General features: G+C 39.9%; 1 protein-coding gene across 1 annotated transcript in view; it reads right to left on the reverse strand.

The window, feature by feature from the left end:
- RNF217 (ring finger protein 217) overlaps positions 1 to 27,889 on the reverse strand; it is a 118,036-nt gene that overhangs the window by 3,095 nt on the left and 87,052 nt on the right. Inside the window, 2 exon segments of the mRNA XM_028150772.2 lie at positions 3,019 to 3,220; positions 18,401 to 18,565. Coding sequence (XP_028006573.2) covers positions 3,019 to 3,220; positions 18,401 to 18,565 — 367 coding nt within the window.

Raw genomic sequence — 27,889 nt, forward strand, 5'->3', positions numbered from 1 at the left:
GCATATTTGAAAAGAATCTGTTTCTCTTCTGTGCATGTAGCTCAGTATGTTCATTCATGTATCCTTTTAAAATAATTATTAGTATATTTTTATAATAGCAATGAAACATGACTACAAAGTTAACAGCACTGATTTCCTCCCAACCATTACAGAACTCCAAGACTCAGATATGTGCATTTTCTCTCTGGGAAGTAATAAACTTATTCCAATCATGCAATCAATGTTTAATGCATGTTTAAGTCTACTTTTGAAACTGTCTTGAGGGATTAAGCATACACCCTTTTATTCCCAGATCACTAACAATTCTTTTAAAATATCCTTCTCAATAGTTAAAATAATGCTTTTTCATAACCATTTATCATATCTTATTTATTCTTTATTATTCCCTTTCATTGCTATTTTAAATTATACTTGCTATTTTAAATTATACTTGCTATTTTAAATTATACTTGCAAATACCATTGTTGACTATCTAGATACATTTTAAAATGTCCTTCACATTACTATCAAATTTCTTTGCAAAAGAAATGCACAAAATTTCTAATTCATTCAGTAGAGTAGGACAGTCCAGCACTGAGTATTAATTTGACAAAATATTTGCTAATCAGTAGTCCAAAAAACATATTTCATTTTAAGTTACATGTCTCTGTCTACTAATAACATTGGATATTTTTAAACACGTTTATTGGCTATTTCTATGTCTCAATTCTAATTCCAGTCTTCTTTGTCCTTTTAAAAAAATATTATTTGAGGGGGTGCCATTGTTTTTGTTCATGTAAATTATTTGTAATCTAGAAATCAATTAAAGATCTGTTTTTTCTTTGCCATTATACGCTTTAATTTGATGCTTTGTATATTTGTATGGAACAATATGAGAATGAAGCATTTTCCCTCACTTTTATTCCCCAAACCATTCATTGAATACTCTGCTTACTCTCTACCAGGGAGATGCTCCCATGTCAGAGGCGGCTAATCGTCCTCAAATCTCTGGTCCCATTGTTCTCTAGAACCTCTGATTTGTAACTGGGCCTGTGGCCATACATATTGTAGACCATGGTTCCCACATTCCAGCTGTGAGAGAAGAGCAGCCCCTCTGTGCCTCTGTCCAAGAACATCTGGAGGCGGTGGTCCCAAACCAAGGGAGCAAACTGGGTTACATCACATTAGAACAGCGGGCGGGAGGACTTCCCTAGGATCAATCCTTCTTCCCTCTTATATGGCAGCAAAGGTAAGCCCTGTGACAGAGTAGCCCCTTGTCCTGCCTTTTGTGCAGATGGGAGAAGTGGGAACCACTCCACAGGGAGTTTGGTCCTCAGGAGTTAGAGGCAGCTGCGCTGGAGGTGGAAGATCTGTGTGGGAGGGAGAGCTTATCCTAAGGCCAGCTGCTCCTACTTTGCAGGTTTGTTCTGACACATGCACACACACACTCAGAACAGAAATTAGGCCCAAAAGAAAATCATTTACAGAAAGCTGACCGTAACATTTTTAAATAAAAACAGAAAAGAAGGAACAGAGAAAATATTTCCCTGCTGACAATGTCTATGGGCTGTGCATTCTACAGGCTGCCAAATAACTCGACTCTTGTAATGCCCTGAGAAGAAGATTCTAGTGAATGGAAGGAAAAGAACGATCATGCCACAAAATGGCACTGAAGTAGGAAAGAAAAGAACAATGCAAAAAATTTAGGATTTTGTGTTTTTAGGTTGTTCTCTGCATGCATAGACTTACAAATAGATTACAGCTCAAAACTTAATTTGCAATTAGTTTTCTCATGGTATTACTATTATAAATAGGGGTTAGATTCTCTGGATATCCCTCCCAAGTCTATTAAACTAATACATAAATATTGGTTATATAATTACATCATATACCATTATAAGCAAATCCAATACTTGAAAATGATTAAAACCAATGTTGACTATATTGAATTATGTTGGCTATGGAAAATTATGTTTGAATTTCCGTAAGGACATTTTTATAGAGGTTATACAAGATTTTTAGAAAATGATGGCACTGGTCTCCATAAGTTAAAGTGAATTCTAAAATACATGTTCTCTCTTTTACCTGATTGGAATGTATCATCAGCACCAGCTCTGGTCTGATTAACCATCATAAGATTCTGGAGAGGGGAGTGGTTTACAATAGCAGTGATGGAGGGCTAAAGAGAGCTCTAAAACAGTTTCATGAAGTAGCGAGGCAAAAGGAGGTAGAAAACTGGCAATGTGGAAGATGTTAACAAGTGTTGCATATACATGGGAAACTACCACAGAAAGACACAATGGGGTTCTTTGTGATGAAACGAGAGGAAGAGATCCCACAGTGGGTACATTCCAGGGGAGTGCAGTGCTATTGACACAACTATGAGGTCTGAAGAACTGCCCACAGGAAGGAGGAACCAGGCCAGAGCAAAAACCTGTGTTTTTGTTTGCATATTTGTGAATGACATTGTGTGCTGTTGAAGATTAAGAGGGAGGAAAAACTGGGGTTTGTATGCTCTGAGGGCATTTGCTACTCAGTACAGTAACTGTTAGCTATTAATACAATAGAAAAGATATACAGTAACTTATCAACTATTTGGATACAACGGAACTCCATTAAGGGCTCTGAAACATATGGATGTTTTTTATTGTATAGCATTTCCTCTATGAATGAAGAGAGGGTAGGTGTAAGATTCACCGCTAGGTATTGTCAATATAAAAATAAATGTGAGTTTCTCTCAATAGGCGCCTTACAATAGGTTACAGAAATTTAAAATTAATTTTACATTTCTGCAGAGTAATTAATAATTTGTATTTTGAACAAAATCTGGTGGCTCACATAAGACGGTCCTGCCAAGAAACTTAAGTTTTTAGTTATAAATTCGAAGGGAGAGAGAATATCTCCCTCCTGTTTGGGGGCAAAGGCCCCATTGGGACGGCTGGCAGTGGTCAGCATTATCATGGCTATCCCATTTCTCAGTTCTGCTACCACTGCTCACTTCCCCAGGGAAGATTCCTCAAGGTCACGTCCTATACTTACCACAGACCGACCCTCGCACAAATCTCCTTAGATGAGGTCTCTCTGGGAGGTAGCGATATTTGCATCCAAATATACTGAGGTTTGATGTGTGGTCTCCAAAGAAACGGAGCTGGCGGTATCTCTCCCCACATCGATAACAAAAATTAGTGTTACATTGTGAACAGGTCATGTGATCACACCCTTCAGTTCTCTGGATGTGGATCTGTGTCCGCAAAAGAGGGAAAGGGAAGGAAAGGCGATTAAAACTTTCAACAAGTAAATCTGGCAAATGTTACAGAACAACATCTACAAGTGTTGCCACTAGATAAACCTTTCTTACATAGCAGTCCTGAGCCTTTCAATTTGCTTGTAATCATGTTCTCCAGGATCGTCTTTGTGTCAAACACTTGATGTGTGCAAAGCTCAGTAACATCTCAGGTACTCATATGCTGTTGGCTGGTTATGACTAATGCTTTAAACTAACACATCCCAAAGAAAGCTCACATGTCTTTCTAGACGTACACCCAACTCAATGGTCAGGAGGCATTTTAAAATGCTGGGAAAGTGGATGTTGTGTAAGCTGTGTTCAACAAGGTGACTGGGGGAATAAGTGGAGATAAAGAGTATTCCTTAAAAGCCCATATTATGTAAAACTTTTTCTGAATAAACATCAAGGAGCAGAAAGCTCTTTGTGTGGAAGGAAATGTTAGGAGCTAGAAGTGTATTCACAATACCATTTTAGTTTCCAACTGTAATATCATTTGCAAATATGTGTATAGAACTGTTTGCTGAATTCTGTTTGTGCAACCAAGCACCTTCCTCAATGGTTGCAGTCAAGTTACATGAAACACAACTTCACCCTTCATGCAACAGGCTTTTATTCTTGAATAGTCCACCGTATACCCAATGCGGCAGTCACTGTCTCAAGCACTGATTTTACTCTTTGAGATATAACTGGATACTTGACACAGACAGAATCCTCACGGACGCTCATAAATTGGAGCCATCTTTCATTCCAGGATGTGCACACTTAGTTTCTCAGGTGAGCATTCATGAAAGAGAACTTAGTATTTCATAAAAAAGGTTTGGTAACACTGTCCCACTCTCATGTGATTGAAACAGGACCAACTAAAAGCAGCCTTCCCATTTCACTACAGAGTAGGCACTTACTACATTCAAGCTACATCTCACTTATTCTTATCATAAATATATTTTTAATCATTATATCTTTATTTAGGAAATTTATTTAAAATGTCTCCAATACCACTTTGACTATTGAGCGTTTCAACCCATGACTTTGCTTTGGGACTAGTGTTCAGTGAATATTTTAATGTAATTGAGAACGTCACAATTAATCATGTGAGTCAAAACCTCCAGTGGTTGCTTGACTCTTTTTGGTTAAGCTTTGGCCACAGTCCACAACTTTACATATTTCATTTAAAATAATGTTCTCCTTCCGCAATACACAGTGTAGTTCCCTAAGCTTCTGTAGCAGTTACAATTATGTTTTTCAAAAACTGGACAAGGGTTATGGAAATGGGATAAAGTCACCCAGGAATAAGAGATCTTTCATGTAAAAGGAGTAATTAAAAGGTTGACAGATAATGAAAATTATCCAATTCAAATCTAACCTTGTTTTACAGATTTTGCAAATAAAATTTTTGGAGTAGCTAATTCAAAATCACATGCAGGGTTTCAGTTTAGTGATTAAATAACTGACATTTTAAACTTTGATTTAAAGAAACAATATGAATTTTAAAAGGACTTCTGAGGCTGCTTTTAAAATAACCAAAGATATTAATCATAGTAATGGTAAAAGCTTCTTGAGTCTGTATATCTACCTATCTATCTGCCTATTTATCTATCTACCTACCTGTGCACCCATCTGGAAAGCTTCTAGGGGACAGTGACTATTTTGAAGAGATAATAACTAAGCACAGGGCAGCACATTACAGGCACTTAATACAAGATCCGGGAAGGAACCAAGGAAGAAAAGTGCACTAAGTTTCTGACAGGATGCTAGGTATTCAAAATCATTAGGTGGATTGTAGGTTAAATGTCCATTCTCTCCCAGTGGCTGATTCTCAGCAGGTAACCCTCGGCCACTTAGGGAGGTTGAAAGAGCCTGGGTTTTGATTTTAAGAAGCCCTCTGTTTAAATTCTGGCTCCGCTAGCTGCATAAAAAAGTTACTCGAGCCCGGCCAGCATGGCTCAGTAGTTGAGAGTCGACCTATGAATCGAAGGTCACCGTCCAATTCTGGGTCAGGGCATATGCCCGAGTGGTAAGCTCAACCCCCAATAGGGAGCATGCAGGAGGCAGCCAATTAGTGATTCTCATCATTATGTTTCTATCTTTCACTCCCTCTCCCTTCCTCTCTGAGATCAGTGGGGAAAAAAAAAAAGTTACTTGACCTCTCCCAAGCCTCAGTTTCAATATTACTTCACATGTGATAATGCATGTACAGTGCTTACTTAACCCATTGTTGGACACATACTGAGTCAGAACAATATAATATGGGTTCCCCTTTATGCACAGAAAAATGCGAGAAACGTGGGCAATGTAACAGCACACCTCCTGATCTTGGGCGGATGCTGAACTAGACAACACCTTCCTAGATCGGGGAGGGCTAGCTGTGGTTAAGGGCAAAGAGCATCTGTGGTCAACGGTTACTAACAACTCATTATTTGGTCAATATAGGCAAAACTTACTTTTTCTGCTATTGGCCAATCCATCCTTTTAAAATTGTATTGAGCCCTGGCCGGTTTGGCTCAGTGGACAGAGCATCGGCTTGCGGGCTGAAGGGTCCCGGGTTCTATTCCGGCCAAGGGCACATGCCCAGGTTGTGGGCTGGATCCCCTATAGGCGGCGTGCAGGAGGCAGCCAATCAATGATTCCCTCTCATCATTGATGTTTCTATCTCTCTCTCTCTCCCTCCCTTGTTCTCTGAAACCAATAAAAATACATTACAAAAAAAAAAAAAAAATTGTATCGACTTTTTTCTTTTACCTGACAGTCTAGTTAGAGCAGATGCAGGTTTTATGGGGCCTGAAGGTTACCTGATTTGAGGGCCCTCTTTAAGGAGAAGAACGTAAATTACAAACGCAAATGAGAGACATGCCTACGAAAGGACTTGGCAGGTGAGGGTCTCTGAAGCCTAAGCTCTTTAGCTCCCAGGTAAACTCACCCCCAGCCCAGCATTTCCCTCTGCGGTGTCTGTTTCTGGGAACGATTCTGAAGAACGATTCCTGTGCCCATATCCACTTAGCACAGCGGCTGGTGTGCAGGAAGAATGTAGGCCAAAGGTCCTGCTGGACCTTGGCACCATTTCTGATCCTTCTTTAAACCACCTGAGCATGTTTAAAGAGAACGGCTGAGCAGCCAAAATAAAGGTGACTTCGTCATACACTCAACTTTTTCATTGTAGGCTGTATTTGATCTTGAAATGGAGACAATAAAGCTCAACTTTTCCTGATCACAAAGCGCAGTGTTGTATTTGACTAGCAAAGAGAAGAGGACTAATATTTGTTTAGAGCGCATGATGTGCCAAGCATTGTAAACAGATTAGCACCTTTAAGCCTCCTAACCGTACCATGAGACTGGCATTCTTACTCATAACCAGAGCTCAGAAAAGTAAGCTGCTAGAGTGAATAGAGAACGGGTTTTGATTCATGTCTGTGTCTTTATCATGCTAAGCAGCCTCTTATTATAAACTTAAAGATAAAATCAGAGGTCAATCATATCTTTGTTAAATGACAGAATAACGTTTGCATTAGTCTGACTTACATGTTTCCAGTCTCCTGCACAAGGCAAATCTGAGTCTTTCTGCTTGTTTTAGCTTTTTTTTGGGGGGGGGGGGGGGGCACCAACTCATTTCTTCTTTTAAAACAGTATCAAAACTTTTTCTGACAGGAAGGTTGTTCTAGTAAGTTCAACTTGTCACCAACAGTTCATTTTCCTCAAAATTTCACCTACCATTTGTCACATTATATCTGTGAGTAATATTGTTTCATTGACTTCTAAAATCTTTATGAGGCAAATTTACTTTTTCATTAAAATCACAAAGACAGCAATTTATAGTCTCTCTGAACAGTCTTTCCTTATTTCTAAAATAATATTCTGAGCACAGCAGGCAACTAAAATATTGTTGGTCCAATATTTCTGTACAGGAGGTGATAAAATTCCAAGCTCTGATAATACTCTATAGAAACCTTGTACATTGCAGGATTATATGGTTCTATAGATTAATTTGATCACTTCACACACATAAAGCAATGATTTAATCATGAGAAAATAATTTCATTAATTTACCAACTGTTAAATACATAGTACTACTTCCTTTAATATTACTGTGAATATACTTTGATTATATGAAAATATATTATAACTTGATACTAACAGAAAAACAAATGGATACAATGTAAGTTACTGTGCAACAGGGGGTATTACTTTTCACATTTGTTAAGCAAGTTGTAATTTTGGTCTCCTAACACCCAGGGGATAATATATTTCATATGCTAAATGAGTTCCCTATATATTTCATTCAAGAGCACATTTTGACAATGCCATCTTTATTTTTAAAACATAGAGCCTTAAAATGCAGGCTTAAATTACATTTACATAAATTATTTTATCAACAAAAATGTTTTATCATAGTTTCAAAACATTCATCAACTTAGTGTGCTAAAAACACACAAATAAATTGCCCAGTAGCTATAATTTAGAATCAAAATTTTGTTTTTACTTAAGAGACTGAAACAGAGTAGGACAGACCAGATATTCCTAATCTATTAGCTTGAACTGACTACTCATAAACCACAAAGGTCACTTGGTTTGATATTACTCACAGGGTTTTTCTCCATCTATAACAAATAAGGATGGCTGATACTTAAAGGAGTTGAATATATAAACACTAAATGCTGTGATATACCCCTTTACGCTTACAAGTCATGAGATGAATGTTCAGAATATGCCCGATATTTCTTTAATAAGAGTTTTTGCTATTAAGTTCACAATGTAGTAGACAGAAATAACAAAACGGACCATTTTTGAGCCTATGCTATTCATAGTACATAGCACCACTTGTAAATAAGGGATTATTCATAAAAAACACATATGCTTCTATAATGTAATTCTCATTATTGTCTGGCAACCTAAAATGGCATTATGTACTGCTGTGGCAGAAAGGCAATGGCAAGGCCATCAGTGTTTGGGCATAATAGGTCCAGATGATCCCTGAAAAACAGGTATGTAATTGGAAATATGCTTACGGTTTCCTAGGTAATAACAGCTTGATTTTAAAACAATGTACCAAAAGTATTTTGATTTTTGCTTTTCAAAACAACGTATTTTTAGTACCTGCCCTCCTCAATGTACTTGTGCTTCAATGTACTTGTTTTCTTTGTTACAGGAAATTTCATATACATCCCAAGTTAAGTCTTGTGATTTATGACAGAAATTTTTGAAGACGAGTGTAGAGTGCTGTCCAATTCTTATTCTCCAGGGTAGGGCTGTACTAAAAATTAGCCCCTAATTTTCTTCCTTCTTCCCTGGAGCTGATGCCTCATGCTCTCAGAAACCTTCAGACGCCAGTTTTCCCCTCCCTCACATTCACTTTGAACCCTTCCCCTCTGCAACTGTACCCTGCTTAGCCTGCCAATAGTCCAGGTATTGCCACATCCTAATAAATCCTTCCTCTAATTCCACATGAACTTCTAGCCAATAATTACCTTCACTCTTCCATTTTTATCAAGCTTCTTAAAAGAATACTCTATAGTCACTGCTTTTCTTTTACTTTTTTCTTTTTGTTAATCCTCACCTAAGGATACTTTTTCCATTAATTTTTAGAGAGTGGAAGGGAGAACGAGAGACAGAGAGAAACATCGATGTGAGAGAGACACACGGATTGGCTGCCTCCTGCATGCATCCCGACCAGGGCTGGGGAACCTGCAACCAAGGTACGTGTCCTTGACCAGAATGAAACTCAGGATCCTTGAGTCCACGGGCTGACGCTCTATCCACTGAGCCAAACTGGCTAGGGCTCACTGCTTTTCTTACTCATCTCCTCAGCTGGCTACAATCCCGTGTTACTGATACATCCAGATCAACTATTTTTTTCCTCCAGGAAACATTCACTCATTCATACATTCGACAATTAACTATTTGTCCATTGGTAAAATCTGATATGGTCCTGCCCTGCAAGAGCTTATAGTCTACAGTGTAGGAAGACATCACTCAAGTGTACAAATAAATATACACTCATAAGCTATGACAGATGCTATGAAAGAGAAGAACAAGTTGTGGAGAGAGTACTTGATAGATGGAGCTGGATGTGGTGTAAGGGTCAGAGAGGCTTCTCTAGGGAAGTGGCATTTGATCTGAAAAATAAAGGTCAAGTAGCAGTTTACCAGTTAAGAGGACTCGGACGCAGGGAGAGCATCCCCAGCACAGATATTCATGACACTGTATCCATGAAATGAGAAGCAACCTGCACTAGCCCTGTCGGAGCATTTCTTACTCTACATCTTAAAACTCTTTACCTGTATCCTTCCATCCAAACCCTCTACTCCCCCAGTTGATGAGATCTAAAAGGACTCAGATCATGTTCATCTTATTTATTGCTTTACTAGAGCCCGGTGCACAAAAATTGTGCAGGGGGGGGGGGGTGTTCTCTCAGCCTGGCCTGCACCCTCTCCAATCAGGGACCCCTTGGGTGATGTCTGACTGCCGGTTTAGGCCCGATAAGACATCCCTCTTGCAATTCAGGACCACTGGCTCCTCACTGCTCGCCTGCCTGCCTGGTCACCCCCCGACTGCTCCCCTGCTGGCCTGGCCGCCCCTCAACTGCCCCCCTGCTGGACTGGCTGCCCCCCAACTGCCCTCCTGCCAGCCTGGTCGCCCCCTAACTGCCACCCCTGCTGGCCTGATTGCCCCCTAACTGTCCGGAAGAAGTCAGACGTCCAGAAGATGTCTGGTCACCTGGTCTAATTAGCATAATGCCCTTTTATTAGTATAGACTAGAGGCCTGGTGCACGAAATTCATGCATGGAGGGGGGTTGTCCCTCAGCCCAGCCTGTACCCTCTTCAATATGGGACCCCTCAAGGGATGTCCGACTGCCCGTTTAGAAAGACATCCTAAACGGGCAGTCGGACATCCCTCTCACAATCCAGGACTGCTGGCTCCCAACTGCTTGCCTGCCTGCCTTCCTGATTGCCCCTAACCGCTTCTGCCTGCCAGCCTGATCACCCCCCTAACCACTCTGCTGCCAGCCTGTTTGCCCCCAACTTCCCTCCTCTGCCAGCCTGGTCACCCCTACCTGCCCTCTCCTGCAGGGTTGATCACCTCCAACTGCCCTCCCTTGCAGGCCTGGTCCTTCTCAACTGCCCTCCCTTGCAGGCTGGGTGCCTCCCAACTGCCCTCTCCTGCTGGCCATCTTGTGTCCACATGGGGGCAGGGTCTTTGACCACATGGGGGCAGCTATATTGTGTCTTGCAGTGATGATCAATCTGCATATTACTCTTTTATTAAATAGGATAGAGGCCTGGTACAGGGGTGGGGGCCAGCTGGTTTGCCCTGAAGGGTGTCCCGGATCAGGTGGGGGTTCCCTTGGGGCGTGGGGCGGCCTGAGCGAGGGGCCTGTGGTGGTTTGCAGGCCGGCCACACCCCCTGGCAACCCAAGCGGAGGCCCTGGTATCTGGAATTTATTTTCCTTCTACAATTGAAACTTTGTAGCCTGGAGCGGAGCCAAGCCTGGGGCTCCCTCTGAGGCCGGCCGGCAGCCATTTCTGTTGGGGTTATAATTGAAACTTTGTAGCCTTAAGCGGAGGCTGGGCCCGGACAGGATGTGTGGAAAGCTTTGCTTCCCCTGTTGCCGCTGGCAACCCTGGCCTGCTCTCTCAAGTTCCATTCTGCCACCATTTGTTTGAATTTGTTTACCTTCTATAATTAAAACTTTGTAGCTTGAGTGGAGGCTTAAGCCTGGCAAGGGCAGGCAGAAAGCTTGGCTTCCTCTGTTACCTAGGAAACCTTGCTCTCTGTGGCTGCAGCCATCTTGGTTCGGGTTAATTTGCATGCTCGCTCTGATTAGATGGTGGGCGTGGCTTGTGGGTGTGTCGGAGGTATGGTCAATTTGCATACTTGTCTATTATTAGGTAGATTACAGAAACTTGCACAGGTCCTGTCACATAGCATGTTCTCAATAATATCTTTAAAGAACAAATGAGTATTATCCATGACCTTCTATTCGCCAAATCCAATTTTTATCTAATTGTATCTCTCAGTGTCATTTAATCGCTTGACCACGATCTCCTTCTGACCTTTTATATACTCTTGCTTCAGTGCCACCCTTATTCCAGGTGCTCCTCCATATCTCTCTGAGGCTCCTATTTCTTCACCTATCCTTAATTCCACCCAGGGCTCACCACTTTGCACATACTCTTTAGGTAATCTCTTCAATACCCAAATGGTTTCAACTTCCTTCAACTAGATCTCATTTCTTAACTTCCACTGTGGACTGACTCCTGAGCTGCAGACTCATGAAGCACCTGTTAGCTGGTAATATATACCTATATGCCTTAAAGCCATTTCAAAGTCAAATAAGAAAAAGCAAATTCACCATCATTCCATGGCCCCCTGGTCCAACAACAACAAAATAAAACTAGGTCCATCTCCACATTTTATCTCAGGTTATGGTATATCCATCCACTTAGACACCCAAGCCAGATATCTGGTAGGTACACTCTTTTTACTTCCCACATCCAACTAATCATCAAGGTCAGGCAGTTTTAGGCCTACGATACTTATCTACTTCTCCAGCTGTTTGACCACTAGCTTAGCTCATACTGTCATCATTTCCTCCTACATGTCTACAACTACCTTCATATAATCAACAACAGCCAACATGATATATACATCTGATACCACCACTCCCCTCCTTACAACTTTTCATCTGGAGTATGAAATACAAGTTTCTTAATATTGCATGCAAAGCTCAGGCTTCTGTTTGTTTCTATAGCCCCACCTCTCACCACTTCCTTCTGTGAACCTTACGCTAAGGGAACCCACAAAGTACGTGTGGCTCTTTGTTCACAGCATACATTTCCTGGCTCTGTTCCCTTGTACCTCCGATTGTAATAGTTTCACTCCTGGATACCATCCATCAGGCCAAAATCCATCCAATAATCCTTAACAACCCACCTCTCCCTGGATTCCCCAAGATGAATGAGATATCCCATTATAAATTCAATCTCAGGAGAGTGAACAAATATTAAAATTATTTGTGATAAAGATGGGGCACTGGATGCAATAACGTTTAGATCCTAGAAAGTATTTGCCATAAAATAATCAGACTTTTCTCATAACTAAGGTCTAGATGTTGGTACAAGAAAATAATAGCAGTGATAACACTGCTCTGAAAGTAATGACTTCAAGCAATCTGGAGAATTAAAACAGATAATCAGTACTGAAGGAGAAGCTATTTTATTTTCTGAATGGGCACTATTTGAAGGCAGTCATGGGCCCCTCCTTGAATGTGATTTTGTAGTGGCTTGTGTGATACCAGAGAACTGCAGGACTGTAAGATCCAACATTAACAGTCCAAGTCCTTCAGCAATCATAGCTCAGATATAAGGGCCCACAGATATGGCTTTTGTGCTAATTTTATGTGAACAGGGGCAAATTAATCATTGTCTCTGAAAATATGTTCTTGCCCAAAGCAATCTATTACAGGATCAAGAGAATAAAATATCTAAAGGGAAATAGCATGACAAGTAAATTTCCTTAATTCCAAAATCACAATAAATTATGAATGAATATAATTCACTTTCCCCTGACTGCTTTTTCCAGTTACATAACCTCTCTGAAACTGTTTCTACATCTTGAAATGGGTAATTACCCTTTCCTCATAACTTTTTTTTGAGAATAAAATGAGACAACAAATATAACTTATATACTAAATTACTGTGAAAAATCTTAAGAGTTTCACCAAAAGGTACTGAATAATTGAAATCTACATGGCACACTGGAACTTAGTATCTCAGGGTTAAGGATTTGAAGGGACACATAAGTATAAAACTACAATGGAGACTAACATGTAGCAACTATCAGTATATGTCAGATAGTATTATTATAAATACTAGAGGCCCAATGCACAAAATTCATACAAGGGCCTTGGCCCTGGCCCCCGCCCCCGCCCCCTGTGGCTGGGGGCCCCTGCTGCCTCTGCCTCGGCCCCTGCCCGCTGCGGCTTTGTCTGGAAGGAAGAACGTCCAGAAGGACGTCCGGTCTAATTAGCATATTACCCTGTTATTATTATAGGTAATTATTGTTACTGTGGTAAGAACAAAAAGGAACACAGAGCATTGTACAAAGGCATTTTCATGAATAAAATAAAAATGGCATATCAGAATTCAGCACTCCCTATTCATGTTTTGGCATTTCTTAAAAAAAAATAAATCACATGAGTATGATCAATGGACACAGACAATAGGGGATGGGGGCATGTACTGGGGGGTGGAAGCATGTGGGGTGAGGTCAATAGGGGAAAAAGGAGACATATGTAAAACTTTTAACAATAAAGAATTTTAAAAATAATTTTAAAAAGTGACTATCCTGTCACCTAGAAATAGGGAATATGTATGTTGACACTGAAATAAAATAAATGACTTAATTGCTCATTAATTCATAAATCACATTACTTATATATTAGCCTATCAACATGTATAATTTCCTAATTAATTATCTCTATTCACCGTTTTAGAAAATGTCCTAATTTGAGATGTGGATTATTTAGATAAGAGGAAAATTAAGGTGGTTAGCTGCATGCAATCTAGTTCTGTGACTATATTTGTACCACAATACATAAATGTTTGTATAAATATTCCTCTTACCTTTGTATAAAAATATCTAATTGGGAAAGGAATGTTTGAGGGATTGTCCTTTAATTTTCTAAATAAAAAGAAAGCTAACCATTTTGAGAAATATTAAACCAACTTTGCTTTAGTAAGCCCATATTCTGAGCAACATTTAACTTTTACCTGAGGAAGGAAAAAAAAAATATAACAGCCAAATCCTTAGAGGTTGTGTAGACAAGTAGAGATGTTTAAACAGCCCCAGAGCTGGAATGGTACAGCTTTCTGTTCCACTGTTACATTTTATTTATTTCTAATCATGAGCTATTTCAAACATTTTAAAAATTAGAGATAACAATGTCATAGACATACATGGATTCACTACCTACATTTAATAATTGTAATATGTTGCAATATTTACTTGAGAAATAAATTTTTGAAGAGACAATGCTTCCTTTATATACTGCCTTCTTTATATAATTGTTTCTTAACTTCCTGTTTACTTTAAACTGGCTTACGTCAAATTATCAGTTAAAGGGCCAGAAGATATGGCTACTCTTTTGGAAGTACATTTGTTAAAAATAAATATACTCACGAGGGCAGAAATCTGGCACTGGGAAAAATGGGGTTTTAACAATTTAAAACTTCATAAAGGAAAAACATGATATGGATGACAGTCCAAATCTGGTTAAGACAAGTAACACTAATTAACTAATATTAAACCATTTGAGGAATAACTAGAAGATTGGATTATTAACCATTCTTACAAAGTCCCCCCCCCACATTCTCAAAGGCTTCATAACTGTAATCTTTAATAAAGTTTAGTATTATATTGGACAGTAATACCAAGATTTTTAATTCTTCTAAAATTTAAAATTTTCAGGCCTTCAGGAATATCTAGCTGGGGTTTTGCTACACATTTATAATAAATTAAAATAAATATTTATTTAAAAATTTGTTTTAAAGAAACAAGACTTTAAAACATATGTGTTGAACAATAAAATTATATGTGGTTACCACTTTCTAAAAACAAAAACAATAAAATAGATTACTTCAGTTTAAAGAATCGTAATGAGTATATACTTCAGAATAGTTTAAGTATTTCAAGCTTTCAAACAAAACATAAATTAAAAAAATACCCACCATTTGCACATAAAAATAGTTAAGATGCTAAATGTTATGTTTCTTTGTTTTTTTACCACAATACAAAAAACATGGGAGTCCTATATTGTTCCCAAAGTCATATGCCTAAAAGAAAACTGAAACCATTTACAGTATTCAAAACAGGCAATAAATTATGACTTAAACTGACATAAATGTCGTGGAACTTGAATCTCACCAGACAGTAGATTCTCTGCTACAAGGTGGTCACCTAAACTGATTCCACCTTCCTTGGCTCCTCTCCTTTCAGCTATTTCAAAGGTAATTCCCTCTAAAGCCCCGGTCTTATAGCCACTGCCTCACAAGGGAACCAGCACGAATGCTTCCCCTTAACTGTGCATCTTTGTTAAAACTGCGGGAAGTTTTCGATGCATTCAGTAAAGTCATTACAGTTGGCTGCCTCTTCTTTCTAGTATACATCAGAGTCCTTTTAATGTTAGATGAGGGATTACAGTAACAAAGGTATGTTTCTATGTATTACCTCAATTCATTCAGGATTTCCCACTGCATAATGCTGCAGTGTTGCTCATTCAGCATACAGTCTTACAGCCAGGCTAACAGGTAATTGTTTTCATAGCTTTCCAGAGAGATATAAAGTATATTTATGTACAAAATGTTAAGTAGAATGACTTAACAGCACATCTAAATTCCTACTGGCCTTCATTTAGTCTGAAACTGAGAAGTAGCTTTCAATAAACAGAAAAGACAACAGAGGGGGAAAGGCCTTATTTTTCCATTGTCCATCAATAGACGAAGAATAAAATGTACTGAGCAGCTGGATCGGAAGAAGCCCTAAAATCGAAAGGATAACTGCAGATGAAATTGCCATCTACAGGGAAAACAAAGGAAGTTTTAGCACAAACATCTATACACCTCACTTTTAAGAGAGCCAGGTCACCTAAAATATTTCCAAAATTTCTTCCAAATGACTAAGAATGTGACATGTTATTCCAGGCAATATTTTTACTTACTACATGTATAAACTAGTATGTGCATTTGGCATAGTGATTCATGCTCATTAGCCAGCCTCAGATATTTTTATTGCTTCAAGTTGAATTCACAATGATTAATTTAAAAATTTGTCTGAAACTTCAAATTTTATTTATCTGTTGCTAAATTTCTGGGAAAGAAATTGCAAAATTGTTCTTAACAGGAAATAAAGCCCAATTTAGACATGATTTTAAAAAACAAATTTGGCAAAAGGTGGAAACCCCATATATCAGATTACACAAATACATATACATACATATAATTTTCTAATGCGAACTTTAAAAAAAACACAACACTTCAAATTTCAACAATTCCTATTCTGCCATCATCAAATCCAAAGTTTTCTGGCTGAACTGACTTGCTGCTTTCTCTTTGGACACTCTTTCAACATCAAGGTCGAAGCTCAGATACCTGCTCACGCCTGCTTACTTGCATGATTATCAAGAGAAAGATGAAAAATGGAATTCATAGAATTGCTAAGTCCTGATTTTAGCATTTTTAGATTTACAAGAGGCAAATGATCAGTTTACTGTAATCCTCAAGTGACGAGCAGTGGCAGAGGGAAAAACAAGCAAAGGATTCAGAGCCTGCCTAGTGGAGAAGTTATTATAATACATGTGGCAAACTGGAAACAATACACGTATACCATTTTCATACTAGCTTTACCCTGTACACACATCTCCGTTTGTAAGTGGAAAAGAAGAATTTGGAAGTTTAAAGACAATTATTTATATCTGACCACCCTAAATTTTGAAATGTCATGCAAAAAAGCATATACATTGCTCATATACAAAATTTTCAATTTAGTTATCTAACCTAATAATAGACAAACATGCAAACTGACCGCACCTCCGCTATGCCCACAGCCAATCAGAGTGAACAAGATGGCGGTTAATTTGCATATGCGGGCGCTGAGCAGCCTGGGTCCCGTAAACATCCTCCGGACCCAGGCCGCTCAGAGCCTGTAGGCCCGCACTTAGGTCCTGAGCGGCAGGGGCCCAGAACGCCCCCTGGCCACTGGGAGCCTTGGCGGGGCGGGAACATTCCCGCGTCGCCATAGCGACGCGGGAATGTTCCCGCCCCCAAACACTTGCAGCAGTCTGGGGTCTGGGAAACATCCTTCAGACCCAAGCCTCTCAGATCCTGTAGGCCCGCGCTTAGGTCTTGGGCGGCCTGGGTCCCATAAACATCCTCCGGACCCAGGCGGATCGCTTAGGTCCTGAGCGGCGGGGGCCCCAGAACGCCCCCCTGGCCACTGGGAGCCTTGGCGGGTGTGAACATTCCCGTGTCGCCATAGTGACGCGGGAATGTTCCCGCCCCCAAACACTTGCAGCAGTCTGGGGTCTGGGACCTAAGCCGCTCAGAGCCTGTAGGCCCGCGCTTAGGTCCTGAGTGGCAGGGTCCCAGAATGCCCCCTGGCCACTTGGAGCCTAAGGGTGCAGGCGCCAAGGGGCTGGGTCCCGCAAACATCCTCAGGACTCAGGCCAGTCCGAGCCTGTAGGCCCCTTGCTTAGGTCCTGAGCGGCAGGGGTCCCAGAATGCCCCCTGGCCACTTGGAGCCTAAGGGTGCAGGCGCCAAGGGGCTGGGGGCGGGGCGGGGCGGAAACATCCCCTGTCACCATAGTGCCCCCAGCCGCTTGGGAATGCTCCAGCACCAAGAGGCAGTTTGGGTCCACGCCCCCAGCCTGGCGCACATGATGGGGGGCTGGCTGCTGGCCTCTGGGGTGTGTGGAGACCCTTGGCGGCCACCGCTGCGTGTGGCCCAGGGGTCCCTGCATGCCCCTCAGCCTGGCGCCCATGGTCAGGGCTCATACAGGAGGCAACCAATCAAAGTGTCCCTCTCACAATGATGTTTCTCTCTGTCTCTCCCTCTCTCTTCCACACTCTAAAAATCAATGGGAACATACCCTCAGGTGAGGATTAAAAAAAAAAAAATGCATATCCTATGAAAGACACATCTTGAAAATGCCTAAAGAAAGTTGTCATTTTTTTCTTGGTGAAGGGACTGGAGTCCGTGTTGATGAAAACACCTTGGTGGCTGTGGTGACTGGTAGTGGCTGCAGCAGCAGAGTGATGGGGCTGGTGCCTTCCCCTGATCAGCCCGGTTGCCTCCCACAAAGGAGCGTGGGGAGCGGGCCTAAGCCATCAGTAGGACATCCCCTGAGGGCACCCAGTATGTGAGAGGGGGCAGGTTGGGCTGAGGGACCCCCAACCCCAGTGCACGAATTTCGTGCACCGGGCCCCTAGTGTGATATAATTGCACTTCTACAATGAAAGAGCACATATTCTTCTCCTCACCTGCAATAATAAAGTTATACCTACAATTCACTTCCATGTTGTAGTAATATTACTCAATGACAGGTAGGTGCACACATGTCTGTCCTTTCCACCGACAGGTGAGCTCACCTTGCACTTTGGACACTTCTGGGCGTTCCGCTGGCCATGCTCAATCTCGCTGGCCCAGTGGCGCAACAGTTTGTCTCCTTTTTTGTACTCCTTGCAGTTAACACCTTCATGCCAAGGAGAGTGGCACTTAAAACACCAGACGAATTGGCAAGTGGGGCACTGGATCTGTGTAAAGAAACGTAGGGTTAAGCACTCGTAGAGAAATAGTCCAAAGGATAGGAATGCTGATGCTTGGGGAAATTAGCTAAACGGTTATCATTTACCCAGTTTTAAAGTATCTCCCCCTCTCCAAGACGTAAACTATAATGCAATATGCCTGTTCTGTTATTGAAGGAGGAAAGCAGTGCTTTGGCATGGATGATTCACTTGTTTGTAGGCGACACTGGAATTAAACACTGGACACATTCTGGAAATCATTTTGATCTTAAGAAAATCTCCCAGATGGAAACAGAATACAACCTGATCCACATCCACACACTCAGGAGGCGGCCTTTAAATTCACCTTCTCTTGAACCAAGTCACCAAGCATTTCCATTGCTCTTTTTATCAATGGCTTCATTCACTTTTATAAAAATCAAAATGCCCCAGATGCTTCATCAAGTGAAAAACACACTGGCAAACATACTGCATTTGCTATACCAGCATTTGCTATGAAGCACCACCAGAGATAATGGATAGCTCCTTTTTTTGCTGTCAATCTAAGGGAGGCTAATTATAAGAATAATACAAAGGATCCTATTAGAAATGTATCAGTCTTGGTGGTTCTGTGGCCTGTTAGCTGGGAAATCATCAGAAAGATGTCATTGTATTTTCACTGTGTGGCGGCGAATGTGAGAGTGTGTGTGTGTCTGTTCATTGAAAACGTATGTCCTCCATGTGACATGGAAGACTTTACCTGACTTCCTTTATTTTGAATGACAGTGGAGTACCTAATTCTTACACAATATTTCTGGTCCTCACTCTCAGAAGACATGGGCATGCCCTAGCCGGTGTGGCTCAGTGGATAGTGTCGGCCTTCGGAATGAAGGGTTCCAGGTTTGATTCCGGGCAACGGCACATACCTAGGTTGCAGGCTCAATCCCTGGCCCTGGTCAAGGAGCATGCGGGAGGCAACCAATAGATGTGTCTCTCTCTCATATCAATGTTACTCTATCTCTGTCTCTCCCCTTCCCTTCCACTCTCTAAAAATCAATAGAAAAATATACTCGGGTGAGGATTAACATACAAAAAAGAAAGAAAGAAAACACCTTGGTACAAAGCGGGAGAACCTGCAGCTCTCAGCTGCAGAGCTTCAGTTACATTAAGCAAAGTCTGACTTTATAAACCCGCTCTTAAGATCCAATTTTCGAGTGTTCCTCTGACCGCGCAGCACCCACAGGGGCTGGGTCCCCTCCTGGAGCTGCGGGCTCGCCGGGCGCCTCGCCATCTTGCAAGGAAAGGAGGATTTTAGTGGAAACCTGACTTTCTGCGACAACTGCAAACACTGAACTGCTGGGAGCACCAGACCACCTGTCCCCTATCAGCGCAAACACTCGGATTCAAAGAAACTCTTCACTGCACCACGGAAAGGTCAGATTTTGTCTGAAATAAGCTGCGGTTTCTAAACCCCGCGGTGGGTGAGGGAAGCGCTGGGTGAGGGAAGTGCGGCAGCCGCAGGACCGGCAGGAGCCGGGAGGTCTGTGCCTAGAAAAATCAGCGGCAGTTGGAACTGCCGTGATCCGTGAATGAGGAGGGGGGTCTTCTGAGCTGCTAACAGAAGTGACCTCTTGAAAGCAACTCATTTTAATCTGACGAGGAGGGTCAGACTAAGAATTTTCAAAGGAGTGCAGGCTCCTTAGTCTGGGGCACAGACCCACGGTCCGCACACCTGGGCTCTTTCCGACTCTGATTGCTAAGCCCAACACATAGAAAAACCCAGGTGGAAACCCTGAAAGACTGCAGGGGGAAGGTGTTTTTTCGGAACCTGGGGCCAGAGCTGCGTGTGACCATCAGAGATGCAGCTCTGAGGCGCACACCTCCACAAACTGGTAGTGAGTGCCATAGAAGGGGAAAAAAAGAAAAGAAAAAAGAGCTAGAGAGGCCCGGAAGACAATTCAGAAACACTGCCACCCAGGGGCTGAAATGCTAATTGTCTCTGGTGTAATAAAAAATAAATACGAGAAATTAAGACAGGGCTGGCTTAAAAAGCAGGACTGGCTTCCAACACTGAGGAGCCCTGGAATGAAGCTGAACTGAAATACCGCCCAGACTGGGAAAAAGGCGTACCAAACAGAATAATAGAGGAAGTGAATGACAGCCGCTACTGCACATTTTAGTCTTCCTATTTTTTAATTTTCAATTCTTTTTTCAATTTTTCAATTTTTTTATTCTCATATTTTTTTATTTTCATTTTTTGCATCTTTTACTTAAGAAACTAATATTTTTTTCTTTTTCCTCACTTGATTTTCACCTTTTTAATTATTACATTTTTATTTTCAATCAGCACTATTATTACTATTATTTTACTTTTTTTTTTTTAATGTCATTAGATTTTCCCTTTCTTTTATTTTTGGATTAGTGTCCTACATTCGATTTGCATCTTTCCCTTACAATCGCTTTACTCTATCTCAAAGCTAAAATTATGCCATCACTCTCCTCCTAACCTTTCCCCTTTTGGTCCCCAGTTTATCTTAACCCTTTCTGGCTTTAGATTTTCCCTACTTTTTCAGTTTACTCCCTGCTAAAACTTCACCCTACTTATATATCTAATTCCCAACCCCCTGCTCCAAATCCATACAAACTTCTCTCTACGCTACCTTTAAAAAATTATTTTTCTCTCGGGCCTTTTGTTGTTGTTTGCTTGAATGTTGATTAGATTGAATTTTTATGCTTTTTTTATGAGATTGTTTTGATTATTCTTTTTGTTGGTTTGGTTGGTTCTTTTGTTTGCTTTGTTTTTGTTTGTTTTTTACTTTTGTTTTCCCTTGCCTCACTTGATATTAGCTGCTGTTGCAGTTTGTATTAATCTCCAGGCTCGTGTTGCTGGAATTTGCTGGGAATAGTGGTTGTTCTAGTGGAGTTTACTCCCCATATATATAGTTTGTTCCCCTTTTCTCTCTTAGTATCATTCTTGTCTCTCTTACTTTTTTTTTTCTTTTCTTTTTCTTTTCTGCTTATTTTTTCTTTCTTTCTGCTCTTTTCCCAAGTTCAGATTCACACTCTTTGTTGTTGTTTTTTTTTTTTTTCTTCGTTGTTGTTCTTTCTTTTTACTCTCCCTCTTCCACTCCTATTCCCTAATTTGTCTTTCTCAGGTGGTTACCTTTATTGGAGGTTATTAATATCGTGAATACAATTCTGTTCAGTGCCTTGTCTGTTGTGCCTGGTTGTGTTGTATTTTATACCTTTAAATCAACGCCAGAGAGAGAAATCTATATAACCAGACATCCGGAGAAGAGAGACCATGGGGAGACAAAGAAACAGCCCAAACAGGAAAGAGAAGCAGGCATCACCAGAAAAGGAAGTAAACGATTTAGAGGCAAACAACCTATCAGAGAAAGAATTCAGAGAAATGGTCATAAAGTGGCTGAAAAGGATGGAAGACAAATTCGACAATATGAGTAAGAACCAAGAAGAAATGAAGAAGAACCAAGAAGAAATGAAAAATGACATCGCTGCTGTAAAGAACTCAATAGAAAGCATCAAGAGTAGACTAGATGAAGCAGAGGACCGCATAAGTGAGCTTGAAGACAAGATGGAAAAAAATACCCAATTACAACAGCTTCTAGAAACAAAAATTAGAAAGATTGAGGAGAGCGTAAGGGAACTTCGGGACAATACAAAACAAAACAACATCAGGATAATAGGGGTGCCAGAAGGAAAGGAAACTGAGCAAGGAATAGAAAACCTGTTTGAAGAAATAATAACAGAAAACTTCCCTGATATAGGGAAGAAAAAACCCACACAAATCCAAGAAGCTCACAGAGTTCCAAGCAAAATGAACCCCAAAAGACCGACGCCAAGGCACATTATAGTTAAGTTGGCAAACACCAACGACAAAGTAAGAATCTTACAAGCGGCCAGAGAGAGACAGACAGTTACATACAAAGGAACCCCCATCAGACTAGCAACTGATTTCTCAACAGAAACTCATCAGGCCAGAAGGGAATGGAATGAAATATACCAAGTCATGCAAAGGAAGGGTCTAAATCCAAGAATACTGTACCCAGCAAGGCTATCAATCAAAATTGAAGGTGAAATCAGGAGCTTCACAGACAAAAAAGGACTAAGGGAGTTTATCACCACCAAACCAGCAATGAAAGAAATGCTAAAGGGTCTGCTGTAAAAAAAAAAAAAAGAAAGAAAGAAATAGGAAGCAAAGAAGGTACACAGGGGTATAGAATAAAAATGGCGTCAAATAAGTACCTATCAATAATAACTTTAAATGTAAATGGATTGAATGCCCCAATCAAAAGACACAGGGTAACAGACTGGATAAGAAAACAAAACCCAGATATCTGCTGTCTACAGGAAACCCACCTCAAAAAAAAGGATGCATACAGACTGAGAGTAAAGGGATGGAAAAAGGTTTTCCAGGCAAATGGAAATGAAAAAAAAGCTGGGGTTGCAATACTTATATCTGACAAATTAGATCTCAAAGTGAAGGACATAACAAGAGATAATGAAGGCCACTTCATAATACTAAAGGGAGAAATCCAACAAGAAGAAATAACTCTGGTAAACATATATGCACCCAATACAGGAGCACCAAGATACATTAAAAAACTCCTGGAAGATATCAAAGGAGAGATTGACAGTAATACAATCATAGTAGGAGACTTCAATACCCCACTATCACCATTGGACAAATCCTCTAAACAAAAAATCAGCAAAGAAACATCAATCCTAAATGACTCACTAGAACAGATGGAATTAATCGACATCTTCAGAACATTTCACCCCAAAGCCACAGAATATACATTCTTCTCAAGTGCACATGGGTCATTTTCAAAGATAGACCATATGTTAGGACATAGGCAAAGTCTCTCCAAATTCAAGAAGATAGAAATCATATCAAGTATCTTCTCAGATCACAGTGGCATAAAACTGGAAATCAACTACAATAAAAACAACCCAAAGAAATCAAACACTTGGAGACTAAACAGCATGTTATTAAACCATGACTGGGTTACCAAAGACATCAAGGAAGAAATAAAAAACATCATGGCAACAAACGACAATGAAAACACAACAATCCAAAATCTATGGGACACAATGAAAGCAGTCCTGAGAGGGAAGTTCATAGCTCTACAAGCCTACTTCAAAAAACAAGAAACAATGGTAATAAATTACCTAACCCAACAACTCAAAGAGTTAGAGAGAGAGCAACAAGATAAGCCCAGTGTAAGCAGAAGGAAAGAAATAATAAAGATCAGAGCGGAGATAAACGACATAGAGACCAAAGAAACAATACAAAAGATCAACAAAACCAAGAGCTGGTTCTTTGAAAGGATAAACAAGATTGATGGACCTCTAGCCAGGCTCACCAAGAAGCAAAGAGAGAGGACCCAAATAAACAAAATCAGAAATGAAAGAGGTGAAATAACAACAGACCCCGACGAAATACAAAGGATTGTTACAAAATACTACGAACAACTCTATTCCAACAAACTGGACAACCTAGAGGAAATCGACATATTCCTAGAAAAATACAACCTTCCAAAACTCAATCAGGAAGATTCTAAACAGCTCAACATGCCAGTAACTATGGAAGAAATTGAAGCAGTCATCAAAAAGCTTCTGGCAAACAAAAGCCCGGGGCCAGATGGCTTCACAGGAGAGTTTTATCAAACTTTCAAGGAAGAACTAAAACCTATCCTCCTCAGACTATTCCAAAAAATTCAAGAGGAAGGAACACTTCCAGGCTCCTTCTATGAAGCCAGCATCACCCTAATACCAAAACCAGATAAAGACAACTCAATGAAAGAGAATTACAGGCCAATATCCCTCATGAACATTGATGCCAAAATCCTCAACAAAATTCTAGCAAATCGGCTCCAGCAGTACATCAGAAAGATCATACACCATGACCAAGTAGGATTTATTCCAGGAATGCAAGGATGGTACAATATCCGCAAATCAATAAACGTGATACATCACATAAACAAATTGAGAGATAAAAATCACATAGTCATATCAATTGATGCAGAAAAAGCATTTGACAAAATCCAACACCCTTTCTTGATAAAAACTCTCAACAAGGTGGGAATAGAAGGCTCATACCTCAACATAATAAAAGCTATTTATGATAAACCCACAGCAAACATCATACTCAATGGGCAAAAACTAAAACCATTTCCCCTAAGAACAGGAACAAGACAGGGATGCCCACTCTCACCACTCCTGTTTGACATAGTACTGGAAGTATTAGCTATCGCAATTAGGCAAGAAGAAGAAATAAGAGGCATCCAAATTGGAAAAGAAGAAGTGAAGCTGTCCTTATTTGCAGATGACATGATATTGTACATAAAAAACCCAAAAGATTCCATCAAAAAACTAATAGACTTAATAAATGAATTCGGCAATGTAGCGGGATACAAAATTAACGCCAAGAAATCTATGGCTTTTCTATACACCAATAATGAACTTACAGAAAGAGAGACTAAAAAAGCAATCCCATTTACCATCGCACCAAAAAAATTAAGATACCTAGGAATAAACTTAACTAAGGAGGTAAAAGACCTATACGCAGAAAACTACAGGACACTGAAAAAAGAGATAGAGGAAGAAGTAAACAGATGGAAGAACATACCATGTTCCTGGATTGGTAGAATCAACATCATTAAAATGTCCATACTACCCAAAGCAATCTACAGATTCAATGCACTCCCCATCAAAATACCAACAGCATATTTCACAGACCTAGAAAGAACTCTCCAAAAATTCATCTGGAATAAAAAAAGACCCCGACTAGCCTCAGCAATCCTCAGAAAGAAGAATAAAGTAGGTGGGATCTCAATACCAGATTTCAAGCTGTATTACAAAGCCACTGTTCTCAAAACAGCCTGGTACTGGCACAAGGACAGACATATTGATCAATGGAACAGAATAGAGAACCCAGATATCGACCCAAACCACTATGCTCAATTAATATTTGACAAAGGAGGCATGAACATACAATGGAGTCAAGACAGTCTCTTCAATAAATGGTGTTGGGAAAACTGGACAGATACATGCAAAAAAATGAAACTAGATCACCAACTTACACCATACACAAAAATAAACTCAAAATGGATACAGGACTTAAACATAAGACGGGAAACCATAAAAATACTAGAGGAATCCACAGGCAACAAAATCTCAGACATATGCCACAAGAACTTCTTCACTGACACTGCCCCTAGGGCAATGGAAGCTAAAGAGAAAATTAACAAATGGGACTACATCAAAATAAAAAGCTTTTTTACAGCAAAAGAAACCATCAACAAAACAACAAGAAAGCCCACTGCATGGGAAAACATATTTGCAAATGCTATCACTGATAAAGGTTTAATCTCCAACATCTACAGGCAGCTTATGCAACTCAATAAGAGGAAGATAAATGATCCAATAAAAAAATGGGCAACAGACCTAAACAGAATATTTTCAAAAGAAGACAGAAGGAAGGCCAAGAGACACATGAAAACATGTTCAAAGTCACTTATTATCCGAGAGATGCAAATCAAAACAACAATGAGGTACCATCTCACACCTGTCAGAATGGCTATCATCAACAAATCAACAAACAACAAGTGTTGGCGAGGATGCGGAGAAAAAGGAACCCTCGTGCACTGCTGGTGGGAATGCAGACTGGTGCAGCCACTGTGGAGAAAAGTATGGAGTTTCCTCAAAAAACTGAAAATGGAACTCCCATTTGACCCAGTAATCCCACTCCTGGGAATATATCCGAAGAAACTAGAAACACCAATCAGAAAGGATATATGCACCACTATGTTCATAGCAGCACAATTTACAATAGCTAAGATTTGGAAACAGCCTAGGTGCCCATCAGCAGATGACTGGATCGGAAAACTGTGGTACATCTACACAATGGAATATTATGCTGCCATAAAAAAGAAGGAATTCTCATTTTTTGCAGCAACCTGGATGGAAATGGAGAACATTATGCTAAGTGAAATAAGCCAGTCAATGAAAGAAAAATACCACATGATCTCACTCATTTAGGGATAGTAAAGAACATTATAAAGTGGTGAACAAAAAGATAGATACAGAGACAGTAAAGCATCAAACAGACTTTCAAAGTACAGGGGGAAAGTTTGGGAAAGGTGGGGGAGTTATGAAATCAAACGAAGGACTTGTATGCATGCATATAAGCATAAACAATGGACGCAAAACTCTGGGGGGGGAGGGCATGTGTGGGTGTGGGATGGGGGGGGTAATAGTAAGATATGTACACATATAATACCTCAATAAAAATATTAAAAAAAAAAAAGAAAGAAAGAAATATCTGTTCAATAAACAAACTTAAATTTATTTAAAAAAACAAAGCAAGAAAAATAACAACAGCATGGGCAGTTGTTGACTTTCTGACGTGTTTGATTATAGTGAATAAAATATCTGACTCTGAACAACACTGATTACTGACGATTCTTCTCTGAATTTCTGCATATTAATTACTTCACATGAGTGAATTTACTGACTACAGTTTGAAAATCAGTTAGAATTTCTTTTGGTAAACAATACAAAGTCACTACTTACTTTTTGGAAAACTACTTTTTTTTGGACAATGTTGATTCCAATATATACATTAATTGAGTGGCAATTATAATCATAACTCACAGCACTGCTGTTTTCACTTATGTCAAGAATAGACAATGCTATTCCCATGCAAATATGAAGTAACAAAAGTACTTTTGCTTTTAATTTATTTAAAAACAAAATCATATTTTGTCTACATTTTTTAAGTCTTCGTGTTTATTTATTTGTTGAAATTGTGTTACATGGTAATGTTTATACGGCTGCATCACATGCATTACTTAGTTTCATCAACAAAATAATTCTGCAAAGTAGGTATGGACACAAGTTTACAGAGGAAACTAAGGCTTACAGAGATTAAATAACTTGCCCAGAGTAACATCGCAAGTGTGTGTTAAAAAGAAATTGAAACAAGAAGTCTGCCTGGCTCCAAGGCCAGCTTTCTTCTCACTGTGCCAAAAGTCTTCCTCATACTCAACTGCATTCTTTCTTAGACGATTGAAAACCAAATTATAGAAGTCAAAGAAGGTCATGTAACTAAACTATCCAGTAAGTCAGAATTTTACATGATTACCAACATAAGGTGAACTTTAAAAATCTTTTTCAAGATTTTACTCACATAAAAATTAAGATAATCCTTGGCTTTTATTTTTAAAAAAGGACTTTACTAGCCAGTCACTTAAAATAACCATTTTTTGCTTTTTACTGATCATTAAAGTGAAAATATGTCATATTTAAAGAAGACAAAGTGAAAGCATG

Source organism: Eptesicus fuscus, chromosome 10 (assembly GCF_027574615.1).
Source record: "Eptesicus fuscus isolate TK198812 chromosome 10, DD_ASM_mEF_20220401, whole genome shotgun sequence".
NCBI lineage: Eukaryota > Metazoa > Chordata > Mammalia > Chiroptera > Vespertilionidae > Eptesicus > Eptesicus fuscus.